Source organism: Hoplias malabaricus, chromosome Y, assembly GCF_029633855.1.
Source record: "Hoplias malabaricus isolate fHopMal1 chromosome Y, fHopMal1.hap1, whole genome shotgun sequence".
Lineage (NCBI taxonomy): Eukaryota > Metazoa > Chordata > Actinopteri > Characiformes > Erythrinidae > Hoplias > Hoplias malabaricus.
The window spans coordinates 56,736,219-56,753,908 of NC_089820.1; the positions used below are offsets into that span (position 1 = coordinate 56,736,219).

The window sequence follows — 17,690 nt, forward strand, 5'->3', positions numbered from 1 at the left end:
GAGTTTATTTGCTCAGAAACCTAATAAATAACTCAATATTAGAACAAAGAACAATCCCTTTATTTCAATGTGTGTGTGTGTGTGTGTGTGTGTGTGTGTGTGTGTTGGTTTAACCCTTTCCACACCTCTCCTCCTGACAGTCCAGTGTTATTTGAAGTGATCATCCAATCCCTAGTTTTAGCGTTTAGCTTTTTAGCTGGAACCGGGTAAGTTTTCAGTCCCAGTTCGCTCCGGGTTCCATCCGAGCCGAGTAGGTACCAAACGATGAGGTGTAAACCCTGCAGAGCTCTGATTGGCCAGAGCCATGTCAAACACCAGGAAATGCAGAGCTCATTCAAATCCAGCACAAACCACAACTTCTAAAATCTCTAGCAGCTTTCATGTTTATTTTGATCGGACTCACAGCAGCAGCTCGTAACTTTACCTCGAGGCGTTTTGAAGAGGTTTATAGGAGGCTTGGTCCGACGTGTGATAAGTAAAACTGATCTGTGAGAACCGGGACTCAGAGCCGTGTTGAGTCCAAAAAACTAAATCAGCACGTTAATACACGGTGAGTAAACAGCAGCTAAACTTACCGTCGCCGTTGTTGTGGTTTTCAGAGGCAGGGATTCCTGTTAGAGACGGGGTTTTACGACATCGTCGGCTCCATTTTGTGGGGGAGCCCTGCCAGTGGAAAAGTGACAAGCTTTAAGCGAGTCGAGCCGTGCCGAGTCGAGTCGTGTAGAGCCGGACTTTTACACAGTAATGTGTGTGTGTGTGTTTATATGTGATTTATAATATCATCTTACTGTGACTTAGCTCTCATTTTCCTCTGTTATGTAAGTCTCAAAGTTCACTATCAAAGGAGCACCGTTCTGCTCTGACTGTGCATAAAAAACAAGGTCAATTTGAAACCGTGTGGTTCAGTTGATTGCAAAATATATTACCTTCAGGTTCATGCTCGGAGAACGTGGAGCGCCAGAAGTTCAGTATTTCACATACAGACGTGAATGGGTTTAGTGTGCCGCTGTTTTTCTCGCCCTTCCGCACTGAGGGAGTCTGTTGGCTTCACATACAGTAACGTAGTGTGTGTTGAGGCGGTGATATCACAGTCTTATGACAGCGGCGTGTTAGTGGTCCCGGGCCCTGGGACAAAGAGAGATGAGAGAGAGAGAGGGAGAGAGAGGCAAACTGTGGGAACAGAGCCGTTCTGCATTCCTCCTCTGCCTTATCGCTCCATGTTCAACCCCAAACGTCCACAAAGAGCTCCTTAATTAGCCTTCATTAGGGCTGCCAGCAGCTGCCAGCGCTCCAGCTGCTCCGCCTGCCTTCCAGAATCATGGAAAAGCAAGAGGAGAGGCGAAAAAATAACACCATACATTGCATAAGTGTATTTATTGGTTTATTTTTAATTGTACGACCATGCATCGCCGCTTTCCAGAGCAGCACTCGGCCCACGAGGGCCATTACAGGGCATTGTTTAGAGAGAAGAGCAGAGGGCTGGCCGTCACATGTTCGCTGGGTTATATAACACAGAATCGTAGTCGACGGGTGAGGGGATTGGGTTTAGATGTCTGCGCGCTCAGGACCTAACGGAACCACTCAGAGAGGCACTGGAAAGATTTGTTTATGACTGTGGTGGGTGGGCTGTGCAAACACCACTTGACTGATCCCGCCTGGAGTATGGGTCGGTACAGAACTGCAAATAATCACATGTAACATAAAAGGAATATCACTTAAAGTGGGATCTGGAGCCCCCCCCCCCCACCCCCACCCCCCGGTCTGTCTTTTGTGGGCTTAGGTCGGAAAACACTTGATTCAACAAGACGTTCGGATTTTGTGCTGCATTTTACGCAGAGTGCAGAGATTTTAGAACTGCCCCGCCCCCTTGTCTGAGTCTGTCCAATCGCAGCTCTCTGTGAGAGAGCGCAAAGATGAGGTTAAATGCAGCAAAACAGAGTGAAAACAAGAACAGAAAAGATATAGAAGTGAGTGGAAAACAGCTACAAAAACAGCTACTGCTCCTCGCTCCTCACTGCTGTGCGCTCGGGGGCGGGGCGAACAATAAGCGGCTCCTTATCATTTAAAGGAACAGGCGCTGAACACGGCTGTACTGAACAGTGCTGTTTCGACAGGGGGGAGGACACTGCTGAGGGGTTTGATACTTGTGGTATTTTGACTAAAGCAGGTCATTTTCAACAAATCCTTTGAAGTTTCAGATAAACAAATTAACCATGAAAGTTACCATCACCATCAAAGTATGTCTCTTAAAGTTTACCCCACCCTCCCCCATTACTACCTTAGTGTATCCAGGCTCTGTGTACAGAGAGAGCATGCTCAGAACTGTGCGCGCATGTGTTGGTGTTTACAGGTCTCTGTGGTTTGGGTGTGTGAGAGTATATGTGTGTGTGTGTGTGTGTGTGTGTGTGTGGTAGAACTCAGGTTAAGTTGTGTAGGTTACAGTGCTGTGAAATGTTCAGAAATAAAAGAAGAAACAACACCTTTATTGATGCCCTTAGAGAAATTACTCCTCTTCATTTGACACATCCGTGGTGGAGACCACACAACACACGAGTGAGCACTTCTTCACAAACACTAGGGGCGGTGAACACACACACAACCAGAGCAGGGGCCTGTGACCACCTCGGGGCTCGGGGAGCAGTTTTGGGGGTTAGGTGCCTTGCTCAAGGGCACCTCAACCGTGGTAAATAAGTGTTATGAATGATATTCCTGTGGTTTTAAGATCGTTTTATGCCACTGATATAAGGATAATATTAAGCCATAATGGGGGCGGCACGGTGGTGCAGCTCCAGGGTTCTGGAGGTTGTGGGTTCGAGATTTGCTTCGGGTGACTGTCTGAGGAGTTTGGCGTGTTCTCCTTCTGTCTGCGTGGGTTTCCTCCGGGTGACTGTCTGTGAGGAGTGTGGTGTGTTCTCTCTGTGTCTGCGTGGGTTTCCTCCGGGTGACTGTCTGTGAGGAGTGTGGTGTGTTCTCTCTGTGTCCGCGTGGGTTTCCTCCGGGTGACTGTCTGTGAGGAGTGTGGTGTGTTCTCCCTGTGTCCGCGTGGGTTTCCTCCGGGTGCTCCGGTTTCCTCCCTCAGTCCAAAAAAAAACAAAAAAAAAACACGTTGGTAGGTGGATTGGCGACTCAAAAGTGACTGTGTGTGTGTGTGTGTGTGTGTTGCCCTGTGAAGGACTGGCGCCCCCTCCAGGGTGTATTTCCGCCTTGCGCCCAATGATTCCAGGTAGGCTCTGGACCCACCACGACCCTGAACTGGATAAACAGTTAGAGATAATGAATGAATGAATAAAGCCATAATAATTCAGTGGCAGTGATATTTTAGCATTTTATTTTAATATTTGCAATGTTTTAAAATACTGAAATATACTAAGTAATACTTCAATAATATAAAACTACACTTTTTAAACAAATCCACTTAATGACTCCAGACGACCACAGAAAAAGGAGAACAAAAGAGAGGCTAAAATATTGACGTTTATTCTTATGTAAAACACACACTGAGAATGTCCATATACTTTATGATAAGTCAAGTGTGTCATTATCGTGACAAGCCTGGCTCCTGACAAGTACCTGCAAAGCAAGCGTTCCTCCGGGGGCTTCTCCGTTGCAGACATTAGTCCTAATACCCTCATTAAAGCCTGAAGTCCTGTCCTAACATCTCTGTTCCTTTTCCCCAGGATAAAGACAAAGGCTCGTCAAACAAAACTCCCAAGTCGGACCGCAGCGATGGTGTCAAAGAGATGAAAGAGAAGGCTCCCAAGAGGAAGCTTCCCTTCACCGTCGGAGCCAATGGAGACCAGAAAGATTCTGACTCAGGTGAGGGGGCGGGGCCTGTGGGCCTCCCTGCAGGGCATTGTGGGAAGGTGGAAGGAGGAGGGCTAGTGCTTGTGTAGCATGTGGCTGCGGTGTGTTTGGTTTATGAGCCGGAATAAAAAAACCCTTCTTATGTGGAAGTCCTGATAATGCGAACGTAGCCGTGTGGAGCCCGCGGGACAAGAGGGGATGAGAGGCTTTGGGGTAAGGCGTTCACCTCTTGTTTTCTTTAATAAAGGAGTAAAGGCCACCACTGTGCTGTTTGAGCTTAGCTTAGCAGATCACAGACCTGTTTGCTGGTAATGGGCAGTTCAGACTTGATTCCTAATGAAATCCTTATCCTCCAGAGCTAGATTGGGCTTAGATTAAGTCATTTGCCGTGTTCTTGAAGGGCTCGTCTGCTGTGTAGCTGCAGGGCTGCTCTGAACGGCACGTTGGGGGTTTCTTGTTTGTGCTGCTGCGAGTCATATGCATATTGACAGTAGTCTGATTACTCTGAGGGGTGTTTTACAGCAGGATTTTCTTAATTAGCCTGATAACTTTAGCCAAATGTCAAGGCTGGGCACCGGGGACGTGTCTGCCGCGTAATCTCCTGTTTGGGCTTAAGACGTCTACTTTTCTGAGAAACGCTGCTCCGTGGAATAACCGCACGGGTCAGTGATGGCTGTTTGGAAGCGTTTCTCTTGCTGTTTGTTCGGAACAGTGGGAAGATCTCTGGGAAAGATAGCGGTGCTGTTTCTCTGATGTCCCTTTTTAAAGCTTCAGCGCTGCTTTGTAGCTCAGTCGACCAGTTCATGAACTCGGGGTGAAGTTATCTACTTAAGTTTGATTTGTTTTGAATATCGTTGCTGTCCGATTAAAACGTCCATCTCCCAAAATAGTCACGTTACAGGAGAAGGGGAAAACCTCCCTAACGTTCAGTGGAAGTGCATGTAAACAGATATTACACGAAGTAAACGTGGAGTGTTTGTACTGGTCCGTTCACTGTGTGTGGAGGACAGCTGCTGTAAACTCAAAAATGCAGAAAAATGTTGGAGAAAATGGACTCTTTAAATTTGAAAGAGAAACGTTTGCTATAAATGCGATGATCTACTCGGCCCTGATATAAACACACACACACACACACACACACACACACACACGCACTGAGTGAAAGGCTGCTTGCTGGTCAGTTTGGGCAAGAATGGGACCGTCCTCTGTAATGTTTCATCAGGCCGTTGACGCTCTACCTCTTTTGTGTGGCTTGGCCGTTAAGCGTGAAATCGTCTCTGTTCTCGCTCTCTTCAGACAATGCCCCCTGGACCTCATTGTGATGCTAATGGGGGGTGGAGCCCCTCCACCTTTTCACTGGCCTCCTGCGTGTCTGTCACTTTCACTGCCTTTCTCCTCCCAGGTTATGCCTTTGTGCTAGATTATGCACTCCCATATCTTCACCCAGGGTGTGCGCGAGTGCGTCGGCGCTTCATTCACAATTTACAGGACGTCATTCAGCTTTTATGTCCGTTGCATTTTAGTGTGGCCATTTCCTCTTTTTGAAACTCTTTGGAAATGATAACATGCTCAGTACACATGGGTTTACAGCTCTGTTGTTGGTGTTTGGGGTGTGGGCTTTGTTTATTAGCATTTGTTCAAAACTGTTGGCGTTTGAGGGGGAGAAACGTTTTAACATTTTTAAATCTTGATTTGAATTCATGTTGTGTTTCTGTTGAGAGAGCTGTCGGTCTTCTACAAACTCTCACAAGTAGTGAGAGCCATGTCTATGACAAATGAAAACACTCGCAGTTCTTCCACAGTAGCCACTTTGGCCACAGTCGTCTCGTCCTGCGCTGGGCGCGTTGATGACGGGTTTGGTGTAGAGCGAGCACTGGATTGTGACCTGCGTAGTGCTCTGACACCTCTCTTCTTCACATCATATCAGTAGCTGTATGTTTATTTTGATCATGCACTGATTCCTGAGAGTAACATCAAAAACTTCCCCCACACTGCAGTCAATCAAATGAGAACTACACACACACAAAAATAAACCTATTTTTCACTGCATGAGCACATTAATCTCTGTGTCGGATATTTTAGAATTGCTCCGCCCCCTCATCTGTCCAATCACATCGCAGGACCCGTGTTTATGTGAGAGCACAAAGATGAGGTTAAAGACACAATGAGCGCAGAGGAATAAGAGCACGGAGAAGAAAGAGGACAGAGCTAAAACGGCTATAATCCAGAGCTTCGGCTCCTCGCTCCTCACTGCTGTGCGCTCGGGGTCGGGGTGAACAGCGAGCGGTTTAAAGAAACAGGTGCTGGAAACAGGCATTCTGAACAGGGCTGTTTACACAGGGGGAGAACGCTGCTGTGGGGTATGATCCTTGTGGTATATTGACCAAAGCCGGTCACACGTTTCATTAAAACGTGAACTGTGTTCACTCGTGGAAAAGGGGAGAATATGAATGCTTTTTAAAGGTTGGTGTGTGTGTGTGTGTGAGAGAGAGAACAAGGCCTCTGAGATGTCCAGCTAACTTCATATGCATTGCCCTTTTCGACCTTGGTGTGGTAAGCAACTGAGCTTTGACCAGTTAATAAAATTCCCCTAATAACAGTGACATTTCTACGCATTTCATATGAACAAGGGTTGGACAGGTCACTACAGCACACACTGCTCATGGGTTTTCATGCGTGGTGTGGGAGCAGTGCAGCTCCTGTTTTTGGGTCTGTGTTTTCTGCTCCGTCATCTCTCGTCCTCCGTGGAATATTTGTGATACTTGGCACAATTCCTTTCTACTCCCCGTTTGATGCTTTGAGTCATGATACTCTGTGACTGTGTGTGTGTGTGTGTGTGTGTTAGCAGTCCTGTTTACCTCTCTAGCTTCCTCTCCCAGTGGGATATGTGCCAGTTCAGGCCTGTAACCTTTGCGCTATATCCACCACTAGCACAAACGGACACACCTCCCTGTGACTAATCTTCAGCTCTGTGCACATGTGCCGGTGGCATAACTTTTCCATTGAGTACGATTATGGACAGACAAATGCTTTAATCCCCCCGCAAAATAAAGAAAAATAATTGCCGCTTGCTGCAGACTGCTGTTCCCAGGCCAGAGAGAGAGAGAGTCTGCCTTGTATTATGTAATGAACTGGAGTGACTAGTGGTGCACTCGTAGACTCAGCCCTGTTTTAGCTCTAAGGATGAAAACAAGGACCCGTGAACCTGTTCTTTGTGCTGCATTGCTTTGTATTCTTTAAGTCCCTCAGTAGTCGGGCTGTAGTGCTCTTTGATGCAGAAACCACGATGTCTGATACCGAACACGTGGACCTTGTCTGAACGTTTCAGTCGACACCGAACGCTTCGAACGTAGCATAATAAAGACATTTCAGAAATCCTGCTTCTCTCAAGTGCCTCGTCGTGGCTGCGTTTGGCTCGGAAATCAGGTCTCTCTCTCTCTCTCTCTCTCTCTCTCTCTCTCTCTCTCTCTCTCTCTCTCTCTCTCCCTCTCTCTCTCTCTCAGTGCATGGTCACATTCGCTCGGCTCTGTACTGTACGGCTGTTCTTATGCAACAGACGTAGCCGAGTTTGTGTGGGAGCTGCGTACACACTGCGGCTGTGACATAAAGAGGAGAAGCCACAGAGAAGATAAGCTCCATCTCGTCCCCCCCCCCTCCCACCCCACAGAGAGTCTGAAGCTGAGGGAGAAGAGCAGCTGGCCTTGTGCTGTCGGCCCTGCACTCTCCTGCCTTTCATTTTCCGGAAGACTCCATTAGAGAATGCATAATTCATCTAGCTGGTAGTTTCGCAGAGTTCTTTCTCTTTCTCCACGTCTATTTCTCTTTCTCTCTCTCTCTCTCTCTCTGTTCCTGCTCCAGTGCTTCCTGCAGTCACACTGCTGCCCGCTCTGCTGTGAGAACTGCTGCAAAAGACCTGAGAAACCTCCCACTTTGTCTTCCGTGCTTCCTTCTCTCTCCATCTTTCTCACTTCACTCCTTCACTATCTTCTCTTCCTGTATATGGTGATGCTGAATCATAGCAGTCCCACGCTGGACCGTAATTAACATATCATCAACAACAACAAATTGCTTGTCTCCTATTGTTTTTAAAGCTGTTTATCTGAATGCGTGGAGTGTAATAACCGCAGTGTTGTCCGTGTTAAAAGGCTCACGACCCTCACGTGTTGGCGTTTTAGTGTAACGTAGAGTTTAACGCATTTTTAAATGTAATGCAAAGCCCGTGGTGATCACAGTGCAGTGTGTGGTGTGTTGTCTGAATCATTCAGTCCAGAGAAAAGTTCTCACGGTCGTAAAAATAATCCACCAGTGTGTTTTTGGACTGTGGGAGGAAACTGGAGCCTCTGGAGGACACCCACACAGACACAGGGAGAACTGCTGCAGGTTGCGTTGTGTATTTAATGACGTTTGTCCGTTTTGTTTGGACTGTGTGAGCTATATCTGGGGTGTGTTGCGGTCACAGTCTACAGCACAGCAGTCTGAACGCACTCCTCGGCTCCTGGAGCTGGGTCCTCTTTTACCTTTTGTGATGTTACAAGCCTGGCATGTAGCAGGAGAGTGGAAATGTGGTATTTAGTTCATGTGGTGCGTCCTAATGTGGGGCAGCGAAGCCCCACAGCAGCTGGGAGGGCTCTGTGCGTTTGGGAGATGCAGGGAGTGGCTGTTATGGTGGGAGCTGGAGGGGAGTGGGTTGCTTTATCAGAGACAGTAATATTCACCGCTGCTGCCCACGCTAATGCTGCCAGGCACACACACACACACACACACACACACACACACACCGTAGGCAGAGGACAGAAGAGTCTCCATTGCTTTTTGGATTTTTAAACGCTCTCCTTCTGCAGCGTTCCTCGGATCGGAGATTTCCAGAGGCAGGAATGTTTTTGTAATATTTCATTCTCCGCCGTGGTGAATAATTCACTACCCTGATCCTCCCGTACTCCAGATCCTACCGAGGATTGGTGTGTGAGTGCATGTGTCTGTACACACTGCCCTGTGAAAGTGTGTCTGTGTAAGGCCTACATTTACAGCCCTGAGCACAGGGAAATTTACCAGGTCTCCACAGTTCAGTCGTAGAAGTTGGTTGCATTTTCTTTTTCTTAAGATCTGAGTTAGACTGCAAACAGGAAAATGCTCAGTCTGTGTGTTCTCCGAGGCTGTGTTCAGTTCGAGTTGGATATTGTCCGCTGTTCTCACTGTGTCATTTACACACGTATCAGAACCTGTGAAACAGTGGATAAACCATGACTCTGTCTGTTTACGTCTGGCTCTGAATCCGAACACTGGAACCGAGCCCCCACGGCGCCTCCTGCTGATGATGCAGCCCTGGTTCCCTTCAAAGTGGTGGAGACATGGACTAGTTTCCTGGAGCGCAACACATTTCTAAGGTTCCTGAACAGAACCAGAGTACTTTGTGGAGATGGGCTGCCAGTCCATTGTTTTGTTCTGTTTTTTTTAAGCTGCAGTTCGGGGGTTTCTCTACAGCTCCACGTCCTTTCAGACCCATAGTGGCTCATAGTGGACAGAAGGATGGACACAAAGCTGTGGATGTGTTCAGATCTCTCTCTCTCTCTCTCTCTCTCTCTCTCTCTCTGTATCTATCTGATGGGGGTCTGTTTTGGTGCCACTCCGGGTCCCGTGTGGTGGTTAGGACTCCCTCTCTCCACGTTGTTTTCTCCCCTGTCCTCCCTCGTTCCATACGCAGGTGATTTTCTTGTCTCGATCTCGTCGTCTCTGGCATCTCTCCGTCTCTTGAGAAATGTGCTGGTCTCTGACTTTTACACATTAGGACCTTCAGAAGGTGCTGAAGTGCCCCAGAGTCCACCACACATTGTTTTGTTTTTTGTTTTTTTTGTGTCCCTTTTACTCTTGCCCTGTTCTTTCATTTGCAGCACATGCAGCAGTGACACAACATCCTGTGGGCACTTCCTGTCTCTTCTGCCTTCATTTCCTGTTTTGTATGGGCAGCTTGAGGGGAGTGTCTGTCTCTCTCTCTCTCTCTCTCTCTCTCTCTCTCTCTCTCGCTGTTTTCCTTAACTATATTTTGGCAATTTTCTTTCTCTCATTTCTTTATTTCTTGCTTATGTTTTCCTCTCTCCCTCTCTCTCTCTCTCTCTCTCCCCCTTTGAAGAAACAGCCCAATCAGGCTGAGTTATATAACCCTGATGAAGCCTGGTCTGAGAGTGGTTTCAGATTTACACTCGGAGGAAAAATCTCAGTTGGAGGGACGCTTTTTTTTTCTTTTCTTTTTTCTTCCTTTTTTGTTCTCTGGAACTCATTAACCCTCTCTTCTCTGGTTGTCTCTCTCTGTGTGTGTGTGTGTGTGTGTTTGTGCGCTCAGCTTTTTGGTGTAAAACGAACAGTAAAAGAGGCTGTTCTTCGTGTCCCTGGCCATGGGAAGTCCCCCTCCTTGGTAGGGCTTCAGTCCCACCCCTTCCCCAGCTCATGACCCAGATTCTTTACCTCTCTCTCTGTCTCTCTCTCTCTCTCTCTCTCTCTCTCTCTCTAACAAACATACACACACCCACAGTTCACCCACAGAGCTGCTTGGCTATACAACAGATTCCAAGAAACCAGAATGCAGTCGTCCAGTCCATTGTCTCCTCCCACACGCTGACATTACCTTATGTGTTTTCTGTTTTCATTTTCTTTTTTTCTTTCTTTCTTTCTTCTGTTCACATGTTGCACACACCCCTCCCCCCCGTCCTGCTCCTCCGGTCTGATTAGTTTCGCCACCATGGAAGACAAGTGTTTTCAGCAGCGATAAGATTACGGGCAGGCGGCCCATGCCGTCTCACTTTGTTGCACAAAACCGTTGGCTTTGTCCTTGTGAACTTATATTTCAGGTTTGTCTGCCTCCACGCTGATGTTTGGCTCTCCAAATCTGTTTTTGGTGAAGGAAGGACACTTCGGCGCAGGGGTGTGGGGGCTGACAGACGAATCGTGTTTAATCAAATCACAACCTGACGGAGTGCAGCTTCGGAATAGCCAGTGATACAGGTTTAAATTTGGCCTGCGTTATCAACAGCAGTGTAGTGAGCTTTAAAACGGGGGTGTGGACATCCTGTAACCGAGGTAGTCCATTCACAGGCAGCCGCACACTGCACTGAGTACAACACACAACAACCACAACTCACTGGCTGCCTGTATACGTTCAGAGCTCAGAATTAGCCCCAGATCTGGACCTCCATTTATAGAAAAAAATGTTTTATTCAAATTAATTCGCAGTATTGACTACAAACGCCACAATCAGGTGTTTCCCCGAATCGACAGACCCTACGACGGGAAGGTGTTTGTGTGTTGGGCGATCAGTTATTACACCAGACGTCTCACTGTTTCTTGTAATTTTATTATTTAAATACGATGACACACCACATTTCTGTAAAATCACCTCCAATGTTTCAGTTTCAGAGGCAGCTCAGTTTCTCTCTGAGGTCTGTGTTTACCCCACGCCGAGGGTTAATGGTAGGGGAAACGGAGCGTACCGAGGCTGTAACAAATGCAAATATCACCGATAAAGCCGTGGCAGTTGGGGCCACCAGGTCTCCTTTACCAAGACCTTCGGTTTCATGTCAGAGCAGGGGTTATTTGAAGACACCGTACTGGAAAAGTACCTACTCTTCCTCAGATATATTTAGCCCTCTGTTTCTGGACGCTGCATGTGTGCCACTGCTGTTCAGCGATATTAACCTGCAAAGCCCATCGTGCCTTATTCACATATTCGCTCTGGATCTTGTGGAGCTTTGAGGCGTCCGATAATCGTTTCAGGTTTTGTGTTCGCGTGTGGTGTTGGGTTTTCTTCCCTCCTTTTGAAATGTCATTCAGCTGATGTGAATTTTGCATTCTGGCTTTTCCTCACGTTTCCCTCTTCACCCAGTGTTTAATTGTGTTGTTTGTAATCCTCTAGGAATGTGGCGTGCTGTTTGTGGGTTTGGAGCCCGTTTTCAAATACAGTTAATGGATTAATGGCAGCTGCGTTTGCGCCCGATGACGTGCGCTGCGTAGTTAATTTTAACGTCCAACATTGCGCTTTAATAACGAAGCTACACCGCGTACAGTTTCAACAATGCAGCGTTGGCTTGTGATTCTTGAATTCGGATGAGAATAAACCCCCCGTGCCTCTGTATCTAGTGCGGTAATGTTGGTTCAACATCTGTCAGCATCTCGCCCCGGTCTTCATCACGAGCTGTCACTGCGTGGAGCGTCCACACCGTTATAGTTTTATATCTGTGTGTTTCTTCAGTCCACTTATGTCCCGAGCCCGGGATATTGAAGCTGGCATCGTGAATCAAACCCAGGGTGGGTTTATCATTACTCCCCTGATAGTAACAGCTTTCATTATCGTCTCAGAACCTCCTCCATTTGCCCGAGCCGTGTATAACGTCTTTCTGCAGCCTCTTTAATGCTTCAACAGCGCCGTTTTCTGATCTAATCCTCGCTTGGGTTAAAGCTGCAGTAGCTGGCACTGCACTTTTTAGGTCCTCTCTTCTCCCGTCGCCTGAAAACATGTTTAGACTGCTTCTGCAGCGCATGCAGGTTGAGTCTGAATCGAAGGAATTTGTCTAAAAGGCAGATGTGTGTGTGTGTGTGTGTGTGTGTGTTAGAGAGAGAGAGAGAGAGAGCATGTATGGGTGGAGGTACATTAAGTGTAATAGTTTGCAGATGCTGAGGAAAGTTCATCAGACCCGACTGTGGAAAGTAATCCCTGGAAAGACTTGTGTGACCGGAAGGTTCTCCGCTGCTTTGTTTCCTTTCCATATAACTTATGTTTGTGGCCTTGAGCAAATCGCTCTCTTAGAAGCGGCAGCACGCAGACTTGTAGATCCGACAGGGATTAACCCGTGGGCTGAAACGAAGACGATGGGGGTCTGTTGTAATTCACTGTTTTTGATCGGCAGCACGGATGTGACGTTTGCGTGCGTCTCCCGTTTACACAGACGCCTCGACTCTGGAATTAAAGGCAGCGTCTACGGTTGTGGAGAAATGCAGTTCTAAGCTCTGCATTTGTTTTTAAAGGTGGAGTGGTGTGTTTGAGCGGGAATATGACTGTTTGTATGTGGCTGAAGTGTACAGAAATGTCTGTACGTTTTTATTCACTGTTTGAATCGCCCCAGGAACACATCTGCACCTCGATGTTTAATTTTTGATCCGAAATAACACTGATGAGTTAATATTTCCCACACGTGGAGCAGGAATAGGGCAATATCCTCATCTCTGTTTGTGCTTTTTAATGTTTGGAAAAAACAGATGCTTCAGAGAGAGAGGACGGAGAGAGAGAGTGACAAAAAGGAAAGAGAGAAAGTGAAAAAGGAGAGAGAGAGAAAGTGAAAAAGGAGAGAGAGAGCAAAAGAAAGAGAAAGTGAAAAAGGAGAGAGAGGGAGAGAGAGAGAGCAAAAAAGGACGGAGAGAGAGAGACAAAAAGGAAAGAGAAAGTGAAAAAGGAGAGAGCAAAAAAGAGAGAGAGAGAGAGCAAAAAAGGACGGAGAGAGAGAAAGTGAAAAAGGAGAGAGAGAGCAAAAAAGGACGGAGAGAGAGAGTGACAAAAAGGAGAGAGAGAGAAAGTGAAAAAGGAGAGAGAGAGAGCAAAAAAGGACGGAGAGAGAGACAAAAAGGAAAGAGAAAGTGAAAAAGGAGAGAGAGAGCAAAAAAGGACGGAGAGAGAGAGTGACAAAAAGGAGAGAGAGAGAAAGTGAAAAAGGAGAGAGAGAGAGCAAAAAAGGACGGAGAGAGAGACAAAAAGGAAAGAGAAAGTGAAAAAGGAGAGAGAGCAAAAAAGGACAGAGAGAGAGAGAAAGTGAAAAAGGAGAGAGAGAGACTGGAAAGCAGCAAATGTTGTGGAAACATCTGAATTTTATAAAAACTTTTTGTTGTGAACTTGGCCTATAAAGCAATCCTAGGTTAGATTTGTGTGTATCTTTGCCCCTATGCTCCTGCAGTTCATTTTTACAGCACTGTCCTTAAATCAAGGGCGATGGAAGTGGTGTGGAGTGGTTCCCTACCCTACTCTGGCCATTACTTAGTGCAGTTTCTGCAGTGCTGGTCCCAGAGTAACAACAACAGAGGATCTGATCTCACTATTACAGCTTTGTGAAGCATTGCAATGACTCTGAAGCTGCAGGGTTAAAGTGAAAATACGTCTTAATGTTGCTTTAAGTGTGACTCAGAGCTGCAGTGAGGTCCTGGTGGTTTACCCACACGAGACCCTGCATGTTCAGGTGTGAACGGAAGCCATAACAATTCCTGGGAACAATATGATGTTTAGATCGCCGGCGATGGAGCAAAGGAGCTCATGGAAGTGGCTTAAACTGCAATCACACAAAATACTCCACAGAGGGCACTGTTCAGTCTGGAGTGAGGGGTGTTTTTGCTAGTTTTGGGAGTCACATGACTGTTTGTGTCTACTCTACGGTGTGTACGAGGTATTTTTTGGGAGTGTGTGTTCGTACCTGGTTCGTAAAGCTGTTGCCTGTTGGTGATATTCATGGCCGATGTAAACACATGCATCATGGTAAAATACAGTGTGTGGGCTGCATTTAAAACCCGAATGTCTCAGGTAGTATCTCAAAGGTGTGTGAAGGAGGCGTGTTAATGGCCTGTTGCTGCTGTTGCAGAATGTGAGGCTCGGGTCGTAGGATGTGTCCCAGTTGTTTGCCGCTGTAAGCTGATAGCGTGGGTGATCACAGTATAATGGACCCTCTCGGTGCATTGTGGGGGAGCTGTGTTAACACCCAGATGCTGAAAATAATTGACGGGCGTGTCTTTGAAAAGCAGCTGCTTTTGTCCGGCTCCTCGTCTGCGTGGTGACCTTGCCTTAGCCACGCTGAAACCAACACCGGCCATTTTGTAATCGCTGTTGGGCTGCCAAGTCACACCCTTAAAGAAACACACACACACACACACACGTTTGTGTTCTCTCTCTCTCCTCTCTCTCTCTCTCCCTGTCGTCCAGACTGGCAGCAGAGTGCTCCTCCCTCCCCAGGGGAATGCTGGGTAATCCTGCTGTATGGCTACTGCAGGCACTAAGGCTGGGCCGAGTGAGGAGGGGGGGGTAATTCACCCAAGAGTGCAGGCTTTCTCTTCACTTTCAGAGCTCACACCCTCAACACACAACCTGATCTAGTTAAAGCATCACTAGGTAATGTTTTTACCATAAAGTTACAGCTTCAGAGTCATTGTGATGCTCCTCTGAACTGCCTCTCACTGCAGAAAATGCGCTGTGTAACGCCACCGTCGCACCTGATTTCAGAACAGTGATGTACACTATGCAACTGAGCAAAAATACCAACTCTTACCTAGCGTCCCTTTTGAAAACAAGCCACAGCCTGGTGATTCGGGCTAGGGTTCGTTTCCCAGCTCGGGCAGCTATGGCCTTCCCGCTCAGATCCGTGTGATTATCTGTTCCTCTTCTGTTTACATGTTGTGGAGAGAAGTAGGACACTGTTATTGTACTCGAAGCTCGTGTGGTTAGAAATCACTCAACGTCATCTTTGTTGCTCTCCTGCTTTTCACTTGAAGTGAACTACGCTGGTGATTCACAGAGAAAGTATTGGGAACTGGGTCACATTTACATATTTTAAAAACATGCCCTAGTCTCCCAACAGTGCGCCACACCTACGCTGCACAGGTGGCCACTTGCAGCACGAGGGGAGGAGGAGGGAGCGGTGAGGACTCGCCTGCCCTCGGCCGAGTTAGAGTCAGCGAAGCTCGCCGTGTAAACAATGTAATTCGGAATGTTTTAAAGAAGGAGCTACACTTGATGGTGATGATAATCCATAGTGACGCCAGCTCCAGAGTCCTGGGGTCCTGGGTTCAAACCCAAACTCAGGTCACTGTCTGTGAAGAGTGTGATGTTCTCTGTATCTGCGTGGGTTTCTTCTGGGTGCCCTAGTATCCTCTGTGTGTGTGTGAGAGAGAGAGAGAGAGAGAGAGCAAAGGCCAATTTATACTTCTGTGCTGACTCCACGCTGAGCCCTACGCCGTTGTGTGTTTAATTTTCTCCATTGGTGTCTGCGCCTCTCTGCAATTACACTGCCACACCACTAGGGCCAGATCTCAATCATCATCTTCTACACTATGTAGTGGTGTAGTAGTATTACTTTTTATAAATCACTAAACGGTGCAGTTTGGGACGGAGCAGAGTTTACGTGCGGTGCCAGGGAAAAAAAACAAATACAAAGTCTCTGTGTGTGGAGGAGTTCATGGTTCAACTTAAACAATGTCCGTCCGACTACTGACCAATCACAGTCACTGTGGTCTGCGTCAATGCGACGCATAGTTACATATCTGCAGGTGTGTGTGTGTGTGTGTCAGGCTACAGCTTCGACACAGAAGTATATATTGGGCTCAACTGTCTGAGTGTGTGAAATTTCCCACAGATGAACAGGATGTTACAGAAAATGAATAAACAAATGAGTTAATGAAAATGTAATGTCATTTATAAAGGCTTTGTTTATAAGCTGTGTGCCATGGTTAGCTTTTTTTAGCCTTCAGTTCGTTAGTTAGCAAACCAGTGGAGTTATTTTAGTCTGTTTTTCTCTCTCAAATCCTGTCTGAATGTAACAACTGGAGTGTGTTGTTTCCTAAGAAGGATTTCCATCAAGTCGCACTGGTTTCTGAGCCTGTGATGCGGATGTTGGCACTTCTGTCCATCTGATAACTTCACTAGTATAAATATAGTAGTATAAAGGCCCTAAAGCCAGCTACAGGGGTTTCCCCTTTGCTGTGATTGCAATGTCGAGGCAGTGTTTAGCCCGGTTTATGGCGTGAAAGACGACGTGAGATGTGTTCCCGAGACCAGCGCTGAGAGACTCTGATTAGACGACCCCAGTTTCTTGCTCATAATCTTGTGATTGAGGCCATTGTTTGGGACTAACGCAGCCTTGTGTTTCCTCCTCTTTACAGAAAAGCAAGGTCCGGAGCGGAAGCGCATTAAAAAGGAGACCTCCAGGAAGCCCAGCCTGCCGTTCGGGATGGGGATGCCAGGGATCCGGGCTGGGTACCCGCTCTCAGAGCGGCAGCAGGTGGCTCTTCTTATGCAGATGACGGCAGAGGAGTCAGTAAACAGTCCAGGTGCGTGTTTGTCATGAGCTCCACGTCCGTCCGTGAGCTCTGCAGCCTCACAGCCCTCACTGTCCCTGTCTTTACACACACTCTCGCTCTCCCTCGCTCTCACGCTCCCATGCTATGCTTCATTAAAACGCACACTACAACACTTAATTAGAATTCAATTTAACAAGATAACCCTCATCAATTCCCATTACTTCAGCCAAACAGACCTCCACAGTCTTAATCCGCTCCTGTCCACGAGCCTCCCGCTTCGTCGATGACACCGCAACAAAGGAAGCGTTTGTTTAGCGGCGCTAAAGCGGACACGTTTTTGTTTGAGTGCCCGCTCTGATGTTTTCCTTCTGATTTCAGAGCGAGGGGTCGTTTTTCACCCAGGATAGACTCGCGAGAGCGCGACACCTTTCATTAGCAGAGTCTGTTCGGAGCCGGAGCCAGACCACAGACTCTGAGGTCTTTTGTTGATTTTCTTATCTCAAGAATGCATGGCTCTATTAGATTACTCAGATTTAGCTTTCCCTCTTCTACAGCTCGTCCGGATTCAGCTTTCCGAAACAAAAACAAAGATAACGACAGAGGGACGAGCCCTAACTCCGAGTGTTTCAGTTTCTTATTACACAGCAGGGCATTTGTTTTTATGCTGATGAATAACAAAGTGAAGATGGAACAGTGAAGGGCTCTGTGTGGGTGGGTTTGGCTCGGACTCTTCCGAGTTCCTTCATCTTGGTCTGTTTATGTTCAGGCAATTTTCTCTGTTCACACCTGTCTGACTGAACGCAGATTGAGGTTTAAATAACTCTCTGGACAAAGCCCCTGCAAAACTCGAT

General features: G+C 47.2%; 1 protein-coding gene across 2 annotated transcripts in view; it reads left to right on the forward strand.

Annotated features, from left to right (window-relative positions):
* LOC136677994 (ankyrin repeat domain-containing protein 11-like) overlaps positions 1-17,690 on the forward strand; it is a 105,975-nt gene that overhangs the window by 75,293 nt on the left and 12,992 nt on the right. For both annotated transcript variants that reach the window (XM_066655737.1, XM_066655738.1), the window contains exons 3-4: positions 3,678-3,816; positions 16,702-16,869. In XM_066655737.1, coding sequence (XP_066511834.1) covers positions 3,678-3,816; positions 16,702-16,869 — 307 coding nt within the window. The remainder of the gene's footprint in view (positions 1-3,677; positions 3,817-16,701; positions 16,870-17,690) is intronic.